At 41.8% G+C, this 19,964-nt stretch overlaps 1 protein-coding gene across 1 annotated transcript in view; it reads right to left on the bottom strand.

The window, feature by feature from the left end:
- Pttg1ip2 (PTTG1IP family member 2) overlaps nucleotides 1-13,612 on the bottom strand; it is a 48,794-nt gene extending 35,182 nt beyond the window's left edge. Inside the window, exons 1-2 of the mRNA XM_021235194.2 lie at nucleotides 13,355-13,612; nucleotides 7,069-7,115 (exon numbers count right to left, since the gene is read on the bottom strand). Of these exons, the coding sequence (XP_021090853.2) occupies nucleotides 7,069-7,115; nucleotides 13,355-13,505 (198 nt within the window). The 5' untranslated portion in view covers nucleotides 13,506-13,612. The remainder of the gene's footprint in view (nucleotides 1-7,068; nucleotides 7,116-13,354) is intronic.
- Between the last annotated feature and the right edge of the window lie 6,352 nt (nucleotides 13,613-19,964).

The raw sequence follows: 19,964 nt of genomic DNA, 5'->3' as shown, positions 1-19,964 counted from the left end.
TTTTGTATTGTCTCTTTCCCATCTCTTCTTCTAGTGGGTGCAGAAAGAGCCCCTTACTGGTCTGGGGACCAGAGTTCCCTTTTTGGTGGGTGCTAGCAAGTCCAATAATCTGGTGGTTCTTCTATTCCTTGTCCAAATGCTGGTCCCGTGGGTGGGGAAGAAGAACAGGAATCTGGGGTGCTTAGCCTCTTACCTGGTCCCCTGGACCCTATGCTGGGTCCTGTTGTACCTGATCTGGAACAGCTACTCCCCTGGTCTCCCTGGCTCCTCTGGTTTCCTGGTCTCGTTGGCGGGAGAGAAGATCTGGAGTCTGGGGTGCTTGGCTCCCACCGGGATTGGGAGCTCTGTGCAGTTCCCAGGCGATCTGCAGGTACTGGAACACAGGCCAGGAAGCTGGCCTGTTTACCTGATGCTGCTGCAGGAACAGCTGCTCCCTGGACTCCCAGCCTCCTCTGGTTTCCTGGTCTCGTTGGTGGGAGAGAAGATCTGGAGTCTGGGGTGCTTGGGTCCTGTCGGGATTGGGAGCTCTGTGCAGTTCCCAGGCGATCTGCAGATACTGGAACACAGGCCGGGGATACCTGATGCTGCAGGAGGAACAGCTGCTTCCCTGGACTCCCACGTCATGTGATATTTTGTTTGTTTTCTGACAAATAAAGCTTTCCATAGAAGCTCGGAGGTTGTGGCTCATGCCTTTAATCCCAGAACTCGGGAGGTGGAGACAGGAAGTGATAAGGTGGGGTGAAGACAGGAAGTGATAAGGTGGGGTGGAGACAGGAAGTGATAAGATGGGGTGGAGACAGGCTCTCAGCCCTTTTTTAGATGCAGGAAAGAGACAGATAGGAAGCAAACTGGCAGCTGCTCCCGGTTCTCTGATCGTCCAGGTTTTACCCCAATATCTGACTCCTGGTTTTTATTGATTAAGATTAATTAGAATTATGCTTCATCTGGCACCCAATGTGGGACCGAAATTCCCACATAAAACCTGACAAAGCTTAAAAAAGGATTCTAAACACACAAGAACGGAATCAAGCATAGTTTCTTGGTACCTGCCTTTTCCCCATGGGCTCTATTTGCTGGTGGTAAGGAGAGGCACAGCTCCTTTAAAAGATGGCTTTCTGGCTTGGTGTTAGTGGCAAAAAAAAGATAGCTTTTATAAAGAGGCCTCACTACCAAACACTTATATGGTGTTTTTTAGCAGCCTGAAGCATGGACCCAGAAACTTCCCAGAGTTGGGGCAGTAAACATGGCTCCCAGAACTGGAGAGAAACATGCCTCTGTCATGAGACTAGGCCCTCAGAACCAAGGCATGGGGCAGAGACAGCCACCAAAGCTGCTGCTTTGGTACTAGCTATACTGCTTATCAGTTTAAAAACTCATGTGGTCAGAAAAAGATATAAATATGCAGTGAAGGCAGATTCAGACAAAAAAAAACACTTTAAATGGGTTACAGTGTGTATAAAAATAAACATAAACTTGGGAGAGAAAAGAAAAAGGTAGAGAAAGTCCCTAAAGAGGAAATAGGTTAAGAAAAAGCATAATAAGCCATGCAAAGATGGAAAACACACAGAGTCTGGACTGTGTTGTCTTCAAATGTTTATACTGCTAATAAATAAGTGATAACTGCTAGATTAAACCAACCTATATATTTTAAAAAATAACTTGACTTCAAATTTTAAATCAAAAGATTAGTTACAGTCAACAAGACAAAACAGCTCCCCACAGAATGGGAAAAGATCTTCACCAACCCCACATCTGACAGATGGCTGGTCTCCAAAATATACCAAGAACTCAAGAAATAGACATCAAACTACCAAATAATCCAACTAAAAAATGGGGTACAGATCTAAACAGAGAATTCTCGACAGAACAGTCTCAAATGGCAGAAAGACACTTAAGGCAATGCTCAACATTCTTAGTCATCAGGGAAATGCAAATCAAAACCACCTGAGATTCCATCTTACACCAATCAGAATGGCTAAGATCAAAAACACCAACGACAGCTTATGCTGGAGAGAATGTGGAGAAAGGGGAACTCTCCTCTATTGCTGCTGAGAGTGCAAACTTGTACAGCCCCTGTAGAAATAAGTATGACAATGTCTCAGAAAATTAGGGATCAACCTAACTCAAGACCCTGAAATACCACTGTTGGGTATTGCAAAGGAGATACATTCATACCAGAAGAACATTTGCTCAACTGTGCTCATAGCAACATTATTCATAATAGCTAGATCTTGGATACAACCTAGATTCCCCTCAATTGAAGAATGGATAAAGAAAATGTGTTATATTTACACAGTAGAGTACTACTCAGCAGTAAGAAACAATAACATCCTAAAATTCGCAGGCAAATTGACAGAACTAGAAAAAACATCCTGAGTGAGGTAACCCAAAACCAGAAAGACAAATATAGTATGCACAGCATTTATAAATGCATTTTGCTTGACAATCATATAATAACAGCCTTTCTATGTGAGCTAGTCAACACATAAGTATCATGAGAGATTTGCAAGTCCCCTTTACCTTTCTATAATGCCATTCCTTTCTGTTCTGAACAATAATCCATATCAGGATACAATGAATGAGAAAGACAAGAGTAGAGCATAATCTACTCTGAGTTATTTTTTAATCCAGTGAAAAATTCAGCCTTTATCATTCCCATTAGTCAAGAGCAGTCTCACTACTGTGGCATCATGATTGAGAACTATCATTTCAAAGAATCAACAGTGATACATAAAACTCTAAACAGCAACAAAAGACAAGCAAATAATGCTTACCTTGCTTTAGTTGACATGGTTTTTGAAGTTTTACTTTTAGTGGAAGAAATATATCAACATTTTAGTGGTGTGTAAGTGCATGAGTGTGTGTGTATGTGTTGTGTGTGTGTGTGTTCAAAGATTGATTGTGTGTATGCGTGTGAAAGCCAGGAATCAACTTAGGTGGTGTTCCTCAGGAGGCATTCCCCTTAGTTTTGACACAGGACCTCTCCCAGGCCCCAGGGTGACCACAAAGCCCCAGGGATTTGCCTGTCTTGGCTTATCCAGCCCTGAGATTATAAATCATGCCATCATGGCATTTTTCATGGGTCCTCAGGATGCTAACTAAGTTCCTAACGCTTCAGAGCAAGTGCTTTCCTCACTTAGCAAGTTCCCCAGCCCCAGCATTTACTATTTCATACGCTGTGTTTGTGAGTAGTGCGTTGAGGGTAAAGTTTTAAATAAGTTTCTTTTCATGGGTTTGTTTTTGGCAAGAATATTTTCTAATTCTAGGAAGGCTGGTCTTTGCTATTAGGCTGCAAGGAAAATATTCAAACAAAATCTAAGTTTTTCTTTTAACTGAGAATATACACTATACAAACCCAAACTATAATGTTTGAAGGAAATTAGGTGCTGGTGTGAAAATTTTCATGAGGTAAATGGAACAATGAACATAAAGTAGGGTGTTCCAAGATATGTCAAACACCTGTTCATCCTATGTGACTCCAAGGAGAATGCAAATGTTCTTGGTTGCTTTAGGAATAGCCAGCTATAAACTATATCTTTGTAGCAGTGTGGAAAGTGATAAAATCTTTAAATGAAAATGGCCTTCCTTCCAGCTATTAGGACAGAGGCTCTTTATTCAGAAGACAACACTCTAATTCTGCATTGACCATGCAGAGTTATCCTTTCATTAATTCCTATGAGACCGCGGGAATCATTTTCACATTATCCTCCAATATGAACATCTCCAGACATGTCATTGTGGGAACACCAGACCTTGAGCAGAGACCCACTTCCCCTTCTGCCTGGGAGTAGGCAGTTGTAAGACAATGTTTAGTAAAAACATGTTTACTAAAAACGATATAGTAAGTTTCTGGCCATTTCCCCTTCTGCCTGGGAGTAGGCAGCTGTAAGACAATGTTTAGTAAAAATATGTTTACTAAAAATGATACAATAAGTTCCTGGGAAAGGCCTTCCCACGGAAACCGCCCTGACCTCGACCTTGTCCAGAGACTAACCGCACCTTCAAAAACCCACACACATCCACCTCTGGTGTCAGAGCAGAACCAGCCAGGGTAGAGGAGAGAGCAGAAGCTTCTCTGGTGGGAGCTTTTCTTAGGAAGTTTTTCTTGAACCTTCTTGGAGCCTGTTTAAAGTTCTCTTTATATCATTGAACGAGTCTCTGTGTTTTCAATACCCGACACCCTCCGCACGTTCTCGGACACAGGCCGCGCAGCAGACGTGACATGTCATGATGGTTTATGTGTAGAAATGTTTTAAGATAAATTCTCTACCTTGTTACATTAGAGTGTATTGAATGTAATTTAAGCTTCTTCTAATAGCTCAAGAGTTAACTCAATAGTTATTGAATGTTTCCCATTCAATAACTAGAAATGTGTGCTGGGAAATATGTGACATGTATTGATAAAACAGTGAATAAAACACTGACTTTGTTCGTGGGGAACTGAGAACAGAGGAAATATTACAGTAATATATATATATATGTATATATCATATGAAAGAAAATTAAAAGTTGCAAAAGTGTAAGTCTAAAAAAAAGTATGGTAGAACTTCAGGGGACATTAAACCTTTAAGGAAAAACATTAAGGTTATGCAATTGTGACTAAAAATGACAGCCATTCTATAATTTGATGTAGGCATCTGGTCTGTGAACCTTTAACAGTGGCCACGCCCCTTTGGGTGTGGCTTCAGGTGGACAAAAGAGGATAGAGAGGAGCTTGAAGCATGGCTTTCCTTTGAGTGCTCTTTTTGGCAGGTCATCAGATCGAGTAGGGAGAGTAAGGAAACACTCCAGCAGTTCTTTGTATTTTTCTGTGTAAGTGTTCCCCAATAAACAACCATTTATCGTTTATCTTGGGTCTAGTGGTATAATTACATCTTCACCTTCAATTTGGTGAGTAAAGTTAATACCCAAGGTTTTTGTCTATAAAAACAAAAGATCAAGTCACCTTTTGAGATTTGAGAGGTGAGGGATAATATTGCCATCTTAAGGATGGTTATAACGTTCTGGAATTTTACTATGGCCATTCTTAGGAAATGCTGCTAGCCGAAAGAGCAAATAATAGGCAGTATCTGGGATCAGGTGGCCCTAGTAGCTGTACTAACGAGGGCTTTGATATAATGTGCTTGTGCAGTAATCAGCTAGTAATGCATAGCACTGAAACACAGAAAGACCAGAGGACCAATCAGAGCTGGGCAGTGTAAGTGGCCTCAAACAGGGAGGCAGGTATATTAATGTAGCTTTTGTAGCCCCTGAGGATACAATGGATATTAGTAAAGAAAACATCATTTACTGCTGACATCACCAAAGGCCAGACCACAGCCTTATCAGCTTTCTAATGAGTCTTCAGCATGAGACATTGCTGCCAAAAACCCCTACAGAATCTCATCAGTCCTTTATGTCTCGTTACAACCTTATAAAAACAGGAGAAGGGAAACAGCATGATAAGGCCATAATGTGAATGTGACCAGCAAAACCCAGCCTATAGTGAGCTCAGCAGGACAACAATCTATTCTGTAACAAACACATTGCAATACAGAAAAAGAGAGAGAAAAAAGAATATATATACTCAAAGAGACTTAAGGTATGTATCAACCAACTACAGTATGTGGATCTGATTTAAACAAACATAAATATGAAACAAAAAACTGGGTAACTAGTTGTTGGTTTCTAAATATGATTATAGATGCAATACTTTAAAGTCTTTGTTAAAGACATATATAGAGGGTCAAATATGTACAAATAAAATGATATCCATATAATTATTGACTTCAAAATAATCTACTTGGAAAGAGGGGACATTCATGAGACAAAGTTTCCCAAGACGATCCTTGGTGGTATACAGTTTTATTATACTGTCTCCTATAATACTTTTTAAAGGCAGGGTTCTTTTTAGTTGTGTAAACTAGCCTTCAATTCCTAGACTCAAGCCATCCCCCGCCTCAGCTTCCTAAATCGGAAGGACAAGGAGCTCACACCATAGTCTCCAAGTATGTTTCCTCTACTTCATGCTTAAAGTTTTACATTGAAAAACAATTAACAACAAGGTGGGGGAATGAATTCATGTGAGTAGCATTAGAATTCACAAGAAGCAAGGGAGCCCTTCAGGGGAGGGTGGATCACCGGAAGGAAAAGTGGGAGGGTTAAAGGACTGAGTGGGAGGGTTGGTAGATAGTCTTATCTGGTTGAGGCATAAGCACAGGTACAGTGGCAGGAAAAGAGGAAGCAATGGGCACCATAGGTGTTTCAGGACTCAGAGCACTGTGCTTTCCCTGTTATCCCAGCCTTGGAGTTAAGAAAGTGCACACGGAGACAGCGTGTGTCTGAGTCAGGGCTGTCTGAGGAAAGCCAGGAACGTGGTGGGCAGCCCAGGTCCCCATTCAAACACAGAGCGACCAGGAAGAGGGCAGAAGCAGATAATACTTGTCCAGACCTCTACGAAAGACACCATCACCAGATTGTGTCCCTTTGTTATAAGCCAATTGTCCTTGTCAGTGATATCAGAAAGGTCAGATCTGAATGGTTTTTCAAGTGTTGCTGCACAGCTGTGTACAAATTGGTATTTACTTCATCACTGTTGGGGTTTCTTGTTTGTTGCTTTCTTCAAAGTTGGAAGTAAGAAAAAAGCCATAATAAAAGACATTTAATCATCAGAGAAGGAGACCTTAGTTACACGGCAGTTAAAGACTGTCTGTCAATTCTTCCTAGTCTTTAGAGATTAGAAATGGTGGGGGGGGGGAAATGCCATATTTCAAAACCTACATCTTTCCTTTGCCTATAAAACTTCTTCCAACATTTTGGTGTGATTTCCTTTTTCAAGCAAAACCTTGTTTTCTTCTTGATGTGTAATTTCCCAGATGGAAGTACATGTTTGTACTAAAATATTTCCATTATTTATTCTAGATCCACAAAGAACAGTTTATAGCAAAGGGACATATATTCATAGCTGCCATCACTCATTCTGCTCTAAAAGTGTAGGAAACAAAACTTAGCACATCTTTCAGTGACAACTGAAAATGTGTGAGCTTATAACATTCCCAGGGCAATTTATTCATAAGAAAATTAACTTACTCTCTTGTCTTTGGTACACAATGGGCAGGTTTGCTTTTGAGCACATTCTACAAGAAAATAAAAAGCATAAAAATTAAAACCAAAACCAATTCATTCCTGTTTCAAGCTATATTCATCTATATTGAAATATTTTACTTTTCTATTTACATACTCCTAAATACTTTTTCCTCATGTGGTGGTTTGAATAATAATATCCCTATAGACACATATATTTGAATAATTGGTCCCTAGTTGGTGGAACTGTTTTGGGAAGGATTAGGAGGAGTGCCTTATTGGGGTAGGTGTGGCTTTGAGGTTTGAAAGCCCACACTAGGCCTGGTGTCTGTCTCTGCTTCCTGCTTCTAGATCAGCTGCTTGTCAAGCCTCAGTCACTGCTCCAGTGCCATACCTGCCTGTCTGCTGCCATGCTCGCCACCGTGATGGCCACATACTCACCCCTATGAAACTGTAAGGAAGTCGCCTACGTAATTCTCTCTTTTGTAAGTTGCTTTAGTCATTCTGTCTCTTCACAGCAATAGAAAAATAACTAAGACATGTAACATGTCTTAGTCTTCCCGCCAGCCTGGTTCCAGAGCCTCATCAGTCCCAAACGAACACACAGGAGGCTATATTAACTATGAAGCTGTTGGCCATTTGCTATTGTTTCTGATTGGCTAGCTCTGATTTAATTATTGACCCACAATTGCTAATATATATTTTTATAAGGTCTTATCTTACCAAGAACGCAGACCTGTGTCCCCTCTTCCCGGGAGTCACATGGCAACAACTTCCTTTACTGCATTTCCCAGAATCCTCCTAGTCCCATCTATCTTGCTTCCCTATTGGCTTTATTGACATATACACAGAAGGACTTCCCACATCAAAGACAATCCATCATTCAAGTTAATCCCCACTCATTTCCTCTAGCTTCTGGAAAAAATAAGATGGCATTATCCAATGTTGATTAGCCAACTTCTTAAAAACAGCTTCCAAAAGATGATCAAAATAAGCAACTTGTCAATATTACCACACAGTTAATATGCCATACTTAAAAAATAGTTTAGTAATTCCTCTGTTGTCAGAACAGTTTTACAAAGACATTCCTGGCTAATCAATTAGTCCTTTAATTAAAAAAGAAACTGCAGTTCTCCATTCTGTTTTGCCACAAAACTTAAAAAAAATCCTCCAATATGCAGATTTTTTCTTTTGATTTTTAGAAAAGTTATAGTATGAAATAGTACCACATATATTTGAAAGTTCTAGAGTGAAAACTGTGAGTTCAAATTTAAAAACTCATCTTGGTGCCTCATGGTTTACTCTGGTAGCTTCTGAAAAAAGAAAAAAGTTTACACCTGATGCTCACAGGAATAATAAACTCATTCTACCTATTATTTTGTGGCATAATTCACAAGCTTCATAATTTCAGATTGTTTAATTAGAAGCAGAACTCACCTGACTGGGAAAAAAAACTTACAGTTCAGTTTTCAAATTAAATCCCATTGATCACTAGTCCTTTTCCTACCCTTGGAGAATTAAATTAAAATCCCTGCAGGAACACTAAGACAATGAAAAAGCAAAGTAAACAGAAAAGATTCGATGGCTTCAAGAATGCCCAGGGTTGTTTAAGAAGGAATGATCTGGTCACCGTCATCCAAACTTGGACTGCTTCGAAAGCTTGTTCTGTTAAGTTCCATCATTCTTTAGAGTAATTTCAGACTTCAGGAGCACTGTGAAGATGACACAGGCGTCCCTGCATGCCCTGTAAACATTTTTCCCTTTCTAAACATCTTGCACTCCAGATCCCACAGAGAAGCTAGGGCCAGCAAGCTGGGCTCCGCCAGTGAAGGCGCATGCCCTGTAAGCCTGCATAGCTGAGTTCAAGGCCATCTAAAGTCAAAGGGAGAGAGCTGACTGCAAATCGTTCTTTGATTTCCACGTGTGCATGATGGCATGGGTGGACCTATGGGCACACACCACAGTAATAATAAATAAAGTTAAATAAACTTCAAAAACTAAGAAACCGAAATTAATGCATTGCTTTGAACTAAACTCCAGATTTTCTCAGGATTTCACTAGTTTTTTACACTAATGTCTTGTTTGTAGAGCTCCTCATTGACTTCAGTCAACCTGTGTCCTCTGTCTACAACAGGGCTTAATGCCTGACCTTGTTTGTCATGACGTGGCATTTTTGATGAGTGTATATCAGCATTTTATAGGACACCCCTCAGTTTGCATTTGTAATTTTGTGTGTGTGTGTGTGTGTGTGTGTGTGTGTGTGTGTGTGTGTGTGTGTGTAGGTTCACATACACAAAGGCCATGTGTGGATCTCAGAGGGCAACCTCCAGTGTTGGTTCCCACCATCTTCCTTTTTTGAAGCAAGTCTCTTGTTTACCATCGCGTATGTCAAGTTAACTGGTCATGGAATTCCAGGGATTAGCATGTCTATCTTCCATCTTGGGACAGATGGGGATTACAGATGAGTGACTACATCTGGCTTTACGTGGTTTCTGAGGACATTATCCTCATCTTCATGCTTGAGGCTCAGGAACTTTAGCCCCTGCACTGTCTTCTAAGCCCCAGCCTGGTTTTTATGTTTGTTTCCCATATATACTTCTTTCCATGCAGTCGCATTTTTCATAGCGTCTAGAACATGACTTTCCTAGTTTTTGTGGAATATTGCTGGTCACTCTCTGCTGATCCAGAATGTTGCTGATCCAGCAAACCTCACCTTCTTCCATGAGGGATACAATTACAAATGTCTAGGGGCATCTGACAGCAATATTTATAGCTAACTGGTCTTAGGGTTCTTATTGCTGTGAAGAGACACCATAACCACAGCAGCTCTTATAAAGGAAAAGATTTAGTATGGGCGGCTCGCTTACAGTTCAGACGTTTGATCCATTATCAGCATGATGGAACACGGCAATGTGTAGGCAGACATGATACTAGAGAAATAGCTGAGAGTCTTACCTCTAGGAGGCAACAGGAAGTGGTTTGTCTCACTGGGCAGCATCTTGAGCACATATGAGACCTCAAAGCTTGTCCGACAGTGACACACTTCCTCTAACAAAGTCATACCTACTCCAACAAAGTCATGCCTCATAATGGTACCATTCCCTATGAGCTCATGGAGGCCAGTTACATTCAAACCACAACAAAATTCCTTTATATTGCCATTATAGGAAATAAATTACCAATGAAAGTTACTTTGGGAAGAAATTTTTTTCAAGGACAGCTAAGAGAACAAAGATAAACAAGATTCTATTTACTAAATTCCTATCTATTAAGAACCTGAAACTCTGATATCCTCACTTAAAAGTTAGGAGTCGTTCCTAGAGTCCCACATGTTACTCTGTAACATGTGAGTGTCTAACGTGCTTATGAACCATAGCAGCTGCCACAAGGCTGGTAAGCAAGCTTGTCTGGACTACATATATATTTTCTATTGTCTGTTGACCCTTCTCGGGATGGATAAAGGCCTTTCCCACCCAGACTAAAAAGACTCCAGGAGTTATTGTCTATAATAGTCCCCATTCCCCCTCTCCTGAGATCTTGAAGACAAGGCTGCTTAGACATGAGAACTACTAAGACTTAAAATTTTTCTTCAACAAACAGGTCATAACTTAAAACCTCATAATATTTTCCTTATAGTATATCCCAAGATCGAATTCCTTCATAGAAATCTTTTATGTTTTCCCCGTTAGTATTTTTTTATAACACTATGAGGGATCTTTCTCCTAAACTCAGAAGCCAAAATGAAGACAACTGTACCATTAACACTTGATGGTTCCAGACATGCTAACAGCAGCCCAAGGAACCTGCCAAATGGTTACAGAAAATGTTTTTTTTTTTGTTTTGTTTTCTAGAGCACAGCAGTTCCAGATTAAGTGTTTTGAGATGCAGGGATTCCAGGCAACCATCTGATATACTGAGTTATCCTGGGAGGATGCTATTGATGAACCAGCCTGCTTCCATCTTAGGCTGAAAAGCCATCTTATAGTAAAAACAAACTGGATTCATTCATGTTTGTGATAAAATCTCTGTTTCTCAAGGATTTGTCCATGCCCAACCTGTAACCTTAACTAAAAATTGTTGTGTACTGCCTGTTCCAAGAAACCGCAACCATGCCTTTGTTTCAAAAGGTTATTATGACCACCTGTTGTTATGACAACCTTGTTATGCTCACCTTGCAACCATGTCTTTGCTTCAGGAGGTTGTTATGACTAACGTTTATTCTTATGCTCTGCTTCTATAATCCCACCTATTTGGCCACCAAATGCTCCATTTGGAAAGTCTCTATCCCTGAGCTGTAAAAATCTTGTCTTCCTTATGTCCAATGCTGACATCTTGAAGCCCACTTTAGAGGGAGACAGCCCATGTACACGAGAAAAAAAAAAGCTTTAATTAATTGCTTGCTTTAATTTGGCCATGATGATTTGAGTCGGTGGTCTTTCTCCTTGCATCTTGGCGATTAACAGTTATGGCCTTCAAAGGCAAGGATAGTGCATAGTTCATAGAAGTAGTTATAAAAGACAAGTAGTCCTGAACTCTACCAGAAGACTTTCGAGACCAGGACTCTGAGAAGTGGTATGAGGCAAGGGTTGGGGCAGACGGGGAGATTTAGGAGGCCTTTGCAAAGGCTGTAAAATTAGCGGATGAAAACAAGTTGGTGAAAATGAAGGTGAGAACAGCCTCCCACTAACCTCACCCTCACCCATGCCTCCCCCGAGGCCAAGGGTGGGAGAGGTCGCACTCTACAGTGTCTGGGTCATCACTACTGAGCTCCAGGGCGGAGTTTAAGAGGCGAATGAGACAGGAAGCCCACGAAGCTGGACCCACACCTGCAACAGAAGGGCATCTGTAGAAAACGTCACACTCTGCAGATGACCCCCAAGCACGTGACAGTTGACAGAAGCACCCCAGTCTTCAGGGCTCTGAGTGCACCTTTCCTCAATAAACTCACTGTCCCTGCTTCTTTCGTAAAAATTCTCTCTACCCCAGTGTCCAACTTGATATGCTGATTTCTCATATGAACATTAATTTGTCAGGTATCCTTTTTTTAAAATATCTATCCTTTGCTGTATAAATTTTAAAAATATATTTTAGGTAAATAAAAGTTCATTAATATGTTGTTATTGTACTTCATGTAAGTATAAAATACTACCAGCTCTTCTACTTGGTGTTTAACTTGAAATCTCTCTTATTTAATATCAATATTTCTACATTTGCCTTCTTCAGTATCATTTGCAAAGAATTTTTTGCTTAGGCTCAGGAACTTTTTATTCATATTTAAAAGGAAAACCACAAAACGCAAGGCAGGCAAGCTGTAAGTCTCAGTAGCTGTCAAAAGAAGGGCAATGGAGAAAAGAACGAAAAAGCCATGCTGTGTGTACCAGCCTGGGGGTCAGATCCATGGAGGATAAACAGCCTCATGAAGCGTTAGAGAAAGCGAGCTTGGAAAAGAGAAGAGAGGAGACAGTTAAATGGGTGTTCAGACTTGAGCTTCATGGTTGCAGCTGGGTGAGCTGCTGAAGTAGGGGCAGGTATTCTGGAAAGGGAGAACACATCACCTCAGGAAAGGACTAAGTAGGCCACCTGTCTCTACCTTGACTGCCTAGGGATGAGCGCTTGGCCTGGTGGTTGACCCTCTCAGATCCTCAGATGGAATGTTAGGTCTCCACCCAAGCCAGAAATTCCAGTCTCCTGACCAGAAGGGTTTTTTGTTTGGTTGTTTGGTTTTTCGAGACAGGGATTTTCTGTATTGTTTTGGAGGCTGTCCTGGAACTTGCTCTGTAGATCAGGCTGGCCTCGAACTCACAGAGATCCGCCTGCCTCTGCCTCCGGAGTGCTGGGATTAAAGGCGTGCGCTACCAACGCCCAGCCAGAAGGGGTTTTATCTTAGCTCATCTTTCATGCTGCTCTTGCGTGTCTCCCTCTGAAGAGGTAACACTAAAACTATTTAAAGATCAGATCAGGTATGAGAGCCCTCAAATACTCTGGCATCTCTGGCTTCTGGCAATGAGGAAACTGCCAAGAAGCAGGAACTGGTCACTTTTCTACAGTTTTTTGTTTTGTTTTGTTTTGAAATACTGAACTGCATAGCCTGTTTCTACCTCCTGTTCTCATCAATACAATTTAGGCAGTGGAAACAAAACGAGTCCAATGTTAACTAGATTTCCTCAAAACATCACCACCTCCACCACCACCACCAAATGGAAAGTTTGAAAAAGGACTATTGAGCCAGCCAGGATGCCCTAACCAAAAAAGCCAGTGGGGCACTGTGACAGCACCCTGCCTGGTCACTCACCCGTTTCAACGTATTTTGCTTGTAACTGCCGGTTCCAGTGATTGTGGGTTTTAGTTAATTTATGGTCGGAGAAGCTGATAAACAGCTGGATGAGAGCTAGCGAGAGGAACACCGGCAGGAGGATCTGGCTCCAGGCCCTCAGCCAACACATGGCTCCTCTCGCCCCCTAGGCTCTTAGGATGATCCTTCCAGCGACCCCGCCCAGCCCTGGGCCTTCAGCCCTCCTGTTCTGACCCTTGCACGCCAGCATAATTAGCAGAACCTTAGAATGTTCAGGCGAGAATGAGAACGTTGAGACGGCACTCCTGGTGCGCACGAGACCCTGAACGCCACAGGCAGTCTCGTTCTCCGCCCATCCCCCACCCTGCCCCCGAAGCCTCTTGTTTTTACTTCTATGCGGCTGATTCTTTGATAAAAGGACTAGGTTTTCATTTCCAGGTTCACAGCACATAAAGTGACTGGCGCTTCTGGAGAGCATTCCTCGGGTGTAAATGAATCTTCTTCACTCCCTCATCTCTCCCTGGATGGTACACGGCATGCAGCGAAACTCATGGTCGGAAAACTTGACTTGGCTGGGGACAGTTGATGTACTCTAATGCATAATGTGTGGTGTGTTTTAGGAAGTGTATAGAGGAACCTCTCTTAGTTCCATAATCATCTATTTAGGAGTTATAATATATAATGGCAATAATGTAAACTTGCCCTTTAAATGTTGTTTAAAAATCAACTGTCAGGAAAAAAAAAACTGGGCGTTGGTGGCGCACACCTTTAATCCCAGCACTGGGGAGGCGGCAGAGGCAGGCGGATCTCTGTGAGTTCGAGGCCGGGCTGGACCAACAGCCTCCAAAACAATACAGAGAAACCTTGTCTCGTAAAAGCAAAACACAAAAAAACAACAAAAAATCAACTGTCGGGAATATAACAGTTTGGAAAGGTGAGTCCGGAGCATTACTGACTGGTACGAATGTAGAGAACCACAGGTGGACAGGGGAGTGATGGAAATGTGCCCTTAAGTAAGGATCATTTTGTTTAGTTTTTAAAAATGGTAGTGGAGTGGTTTCCTGTATTCCTGGCATGTTGACCTATATTGTGTCTTGTCAATGAAGTATCTAACACTGACCATAAATATGAAGGAAGGAAAAACATGGTCAAGAGTTCAGGTTCCTTGTCCCTTGCCTTTTGGTGAGGCAAACAGAGGACTATATGCTGTAATATGAAATACGTGTTTACAAACAAAAGAAGCACAAAGGCAAAATGGGAAAATAAGCAGAGATAGGAGGGGTGCATTTAGAAAAGAAAGTCTAATTAGGGAATAAGTACTGAGGAGAGATCATCGCTAGTACAAGACATCTGTAAATCACTGCACTTATGAGCTATAGTGGTCTATCAATCAGGTGGCAAACATTTATAAAGGAAACTAACACAGCTGGTGAAGATGTGGGGAAAGCTACCTTTGCACAGATGTGAATTGCTTCTGCCTTTGGAAATCAACCTGGGCAAAGTTACAAGAAATAAAAATACTGAAAAATAGGTATATTCTGGGGATATAGAATTACATATGTTTGTTGTACGCACACGCACGTATGTATATGTATCTATATATATACATATATATGCACACATGTGTGTGTACTCAGTAAGTGTCCTTCTTGATGCTCATTAGCTCTTATGACACAATCCAACATGGAAGTGAAGCATGAAATATTAGTCCTGAGGAAACCAAGGCAGGGAATTTTTCCTGGCTCAGAGGTGGGCAAATGATTTAAGTGTATCCATTCCAAGACCCTCTCAGAGTTTTTCAGAAGGCTGGGGGAAGGATACAAGCTTCCTCTGGTTTCAAACTTGGAAGGATATGGTCTTAATGGCTGCTAAAATCTGGCTTGATATAGAGTCTGCTGTGAAATGCCCGTATCAAAGCATAAGTGACTGATTACCTCAGCTGCTGTGGCTCAGATTCCTCTACATATTCATCCCAATGCTATGCTTCCTGCAAATTGTTCAGTCAAGACTAAACACGGTAGGGATACTAATATGGAACACCTTTGGTGGAAGAGTTGAACTTGCAGACTCGCCATAAATCTATTTGAAACTTTCTTGGAACTGTGCAGTGCTCTGAACCACTGCCAACCAACTTTTTTTCTTCTCCCCTCACAGGTTACAACTGTATGAGCATTCAAAGATTCTTGCCTTCTGGAGCTTTCTCCCCTTTATCTTGCCCAGTGTTTCCCCAATGACCGTCTGTCTGTATAATCCATACATATTCTGGCAGGTGATTCTCACAGGACCCAAACTAACAGAAACACTGATAGAAGAGATCTGGGAAATGGTGTTGTGTTAGCCAACACGTTCAGCCTCACTCAGGATTCTGGTTGCCTCGTGACTGTGATCTGTTAGCAGTACTATAGGAGCATACCACAGGTTGGTCGACTTGAGTAACAGAACTTGTTGCCGTTCTGGAGGTTAGAGGTCTGAGATCAGGCGCTGGCAAGGCTGGCCTCTGCGGTGGCTTCTCTGGCTACGTCCTCACATCGTATGTGCTAACCTCTGTGCACACAAACCCCTAGCATCTCTTCTTCCCATGAGCACTCGGCGCTCAAAGCTTAGGACCTCGCTTGTAGGACATCATCCATCCTTAATTGGCTCCTCAGAGTCCCTGTTTCCAATTTGTCACCAGGACTGCAACACGCAAATCTGGAGGAAACACCCTAATAGTTTGCCACAGTTTGATGAATTTCTCTGTTATCATTCGGCTTACTATTTTGTTCAGTGTACTCTCTGTCTTTCAAAATGACTCCTGGCCCCACCCCCCACACAATGTACAAATCCTATTTTCTCTCTTCTCCATGCTTCTCAAGTAATCTCTGCCCTCACCTTAGTCATGTGTGCCCATCAAAATGGCTTTCAAGTACTTTCTTATATATTTGCACTTATCAGGTACAGAGGTAAATGTAAACATTTTCAAAAGATGGAAATAGTCAACAAACTGAAGAAATCCTATTCATAAATGTCTAAAGTGATGACTAGTGCCACCTGTTGGCAGCAACAACAATGGCATGTTTTTAGTTTCGTTGTGTTCTGGTCCATGGAGTGGGTGTGGCTGCAAAGATGGAGTAGCATCTCTGTTACTCTTTGTTGGTCCTTACCCCTCTGCGTCAGTGAAAATAGAGGTGTGGCAGGAGTTACAAGAACAAAGGATGGTGACACACTCAAATGTCCCATCTGTGATGATAATACTCCCATACCCCACTATAGGAGAAACTCATAAAATAAGTATTTGTACATAAACGAAAGAATGAATGCATACTGATTTTATATCTTCACAACTTACTGGGAGGGAGAGGGTTAATGCAACCCATTTCATGTTATGTCTAATTCTCAGTGAATTTCTATCTCAAGTTCAAATTTTCAAATTCTAATTTTGAACAATACATGTATCAGCAAAGCAAATGAGATAAAAATCTCTTGATTCCTGGTTGTTAGGGGGTAAGGAGCAAATCTGAACACCAATTTTCTAGGACTGCTTCTGTAACAGTTTGACAAAAATATAGGCATATTTTAAAAAAATAAACCTACTATATTTACCTCTGATCTGGCTAAACAACCATACAAAGACTGTAAATGGAAGTGGAGAGTCACATTTATCTCCAAAGGCAGCACTAAGATCAACCCTAAATGCATTCAAATGTAGCATGACAGCTGAACTTTTAAATAAATGGTCTGTCGAAGGCCAGCAGACAAAAATGTCCCCATCTGCTACAGGTTAATAAGTGAGTGTTTTCCAGCCAGTGCCTGCATCTCTTCTAGAGACACAGGAAAACTGTGCTTATGGTGACTGATGGCCATCCCTTCACTCTGACCATTGTAAAAGGACTTGCAGGACTGTAGAAGGTACCCGATAAGACATTTAAGACAAACAGACAAGTGTTCTCATCATGGCTGTCCAATTACCATGTTGACAAGATGACAAGGTCACATAAATATTTTAGTAGTACTACCAATCTCTAAGCCTTGGAGCAGTTAATTCTCCAAATGTCACAGTCCTTGTACATTCCTAATAAGGATGGGGGAGCATAACAGAAATTGTTGGTATTCTGTTGTTATAGAAAAAGGAATGTTTATAATCTACAAGACATTTCTGAGGGCACATATATAGCACGAAAAAGACATTTCAATGGAAAACACATACATTCTGGTTGGTGCATGTTGCTAAGTGCACCATTCAGCAAATGTTCCACTATATTGAGTTTCAGGCATCGGCTGAATTATATTATGGTGAGATTTGTGATTAAGGTATGCTAACTCAAAATGACAAGCCAAGGACATTTAAAGCCTGCATTGCAATGAAAACTGGCAGCACAAAAACAGCTGCCTTAAGTCTAATATTTCAAAGGAAGAATATCAATGGACCTCTGATACCATATGTGCCAACTGCAGAAATTCTAGAGCAGCATGAGAGACCGTGGGTGAAAGGTCACCCTGCCTTATACAGATGGCACATTTAATTATTAAAGAGCAGTTTTCATCATCTAATCATTTCAGGCTTGAAATAAAAGGTCTTCTTGGGTATCCTGAAGTTTGTTGCAACCTAAACTCCACTATCCAACTTATGTATGAAACGAGTAAGTAGCATATGCTATTTCAAAGTCTCACTTGATTTACATTCTTGTGTGAGTTGAATTCGTTTTGCAGGCAGGCTCTAAAAGACATCTCATGGGAAAAAAATGAAGGTCATGTCTTTGGCGGGGAATTTTTAAATTAAATCTAAACCTTTGCTTCAGTCTTAAATCTGGCTCAAATTCCCCCAGGAGAATGGTATCCCCTTTCATCAGCATTACTTGTATTTCTGCTAGACAGTTTTGCATCCAGCTTCAAAACTGTTTTGAAAAGTAGTCACTTTAAATTTTGTCTGCATACACACATACAAAAGTGCATAACAATACCATTACACTGCCTGGTGTGTGTCTTACTTTTCCTGCTGCTGTGATAAAAACATCTTGAGGAAAGCAACTTCAAAAGAGAAAGTCAATTTTGGTTCACAGTCCATCATGCTGGGGAAGTCACCCACTTCCAAGTGCTCTCAGGAAGCAAGGCTGAAAGCTCATGCTCAGCTTACTCTCCCCTACTTATACAATACAGGACCTGGGGGATGGTGCCACCCACAGTGGGTGGGTCTTTCCACCTCAATTAACCCAGATAATCTACCACATGCATGCCCAGAGGTCCATCTCCTACATGATTCCAGATCTCACCACCTGGACAACTGAGACTGACTATCTCACATTCAGCAAATGCTAGGCTCTCTTCTCAGCTCATCAAATACATTCGCATGTTTGCATGCATGCTTTGGGTTTCACACTGACATAATTTAAAAAGGAACACACACGCGCATGCACACACACACACACACACACACACACACACACACACACACATAACTTACAGGAAGTTTCTGCCATGTAAGACTGGTCCAGAAAACATTCCTTAAGGAAATGGCAGAACCTCCTGGAAAGACTGAGCAAGACTGAACTTATAGAGCTGACCCCCAGCCCCATGAAATGAAAGATCAATCAATACACTTTGTGAAAATCTGACTCACATCCTATTTCTGGTACGTTGACTTTTTACACGTTACTCTCAGTTGCCTCTCCCTCCCCTCCTCCCCTGGACCCCCAATCCTACCAACCCCCACCCCACTCCATTCCCCCTCCACTCCCCAGGGAGGGTAAGGGCTTCCATGAGGTATTTTTCAGAGTCTGTCATATTATCCCAGGCAGGGCCCAGGCCCTCTCGCATGTGTCCAGAGAGCATTCCTCCATGTGGAATGGGCTCCCAGAGTCTATTTGTATGCCAGGAATAAATACTGATCTACTACCCAAGGCCCCATACATAGATTGCTGAGGCCTCTTCTCTGACATCCACGTTGGGAGGGGGTCTGGATCAGTCCCATACTGGCCTCTCAGGCATCAGTCTGAGGTCTATGAGTTCCCCCCTTATTTAGGTCAGCTGCCTCTGTGGGTTTGCCAGCCTTGTCTTGATCACTCCTCTTTGCAACTGGGTTCCAGGAGTTCAGTTCAGTTGTTAGCTGTGGGTGTCTTCTTCTGCTTCCATCAGCCACTGGATGAGGGTTCTAGGGTGGCATATAAGATAGTCATCAATATCATTATCAGGGGAGGTCATTTAAGGTCGCCTTTATGCCAGTTGGTGTCATTCTTGGTCATTCTTGTAGATTTGTGAAGATCTTTTTTTTTAAGATTTATTTCTTTATTATGTATACAGTGCTCTGTCTGCATGTGTCCTACAAGCCAGAAGGGGGCACCAGATCTCATTACAGATGGTTGTGAGCCACAATGTGGTTGCTGGGAATTGAACTCAGGACCTCTGGAAGAGCAGCCGGTGCTCTTAACCTCTGAGCCATCTCTCCAGCCTGATTTGTGAAGATCTTACTAGTGCCAGATCTCTCCTCCAACTTATAATGGCTCACTCTACCTCTGTCTCTCATCCTTCTCTCCTCTATTCTTACCCCGGCTCAACCTACTGCTCCCCCACTCCTCCTCTCCCCTCCTCTTTCCCCCTCTCTTTCTCCCATCTCCCTCTCCTCCCCCCAATCTAA

This window comes from Mesocricetus auratus, unplaced genomic scaffold (assembly GCF_017639785.1).
Source record: "Mesocricetus auratus isolate SY011 unplaced genomic scaffold, BCM_Maur_2.0 Super-Scaffold_100051, whole genome shotgun sequence".
Classification (NCBI taxonomy): domain Eukaryota; kingdom Metazoa; phylum Chordata; class Mammalia; order Rodentia; family Cricetidae; genus Mesocricetus; species Mesocricetus auratus.
This window is presented reverse-complemented; position numbering and strand designations above follow the sequence as displayed.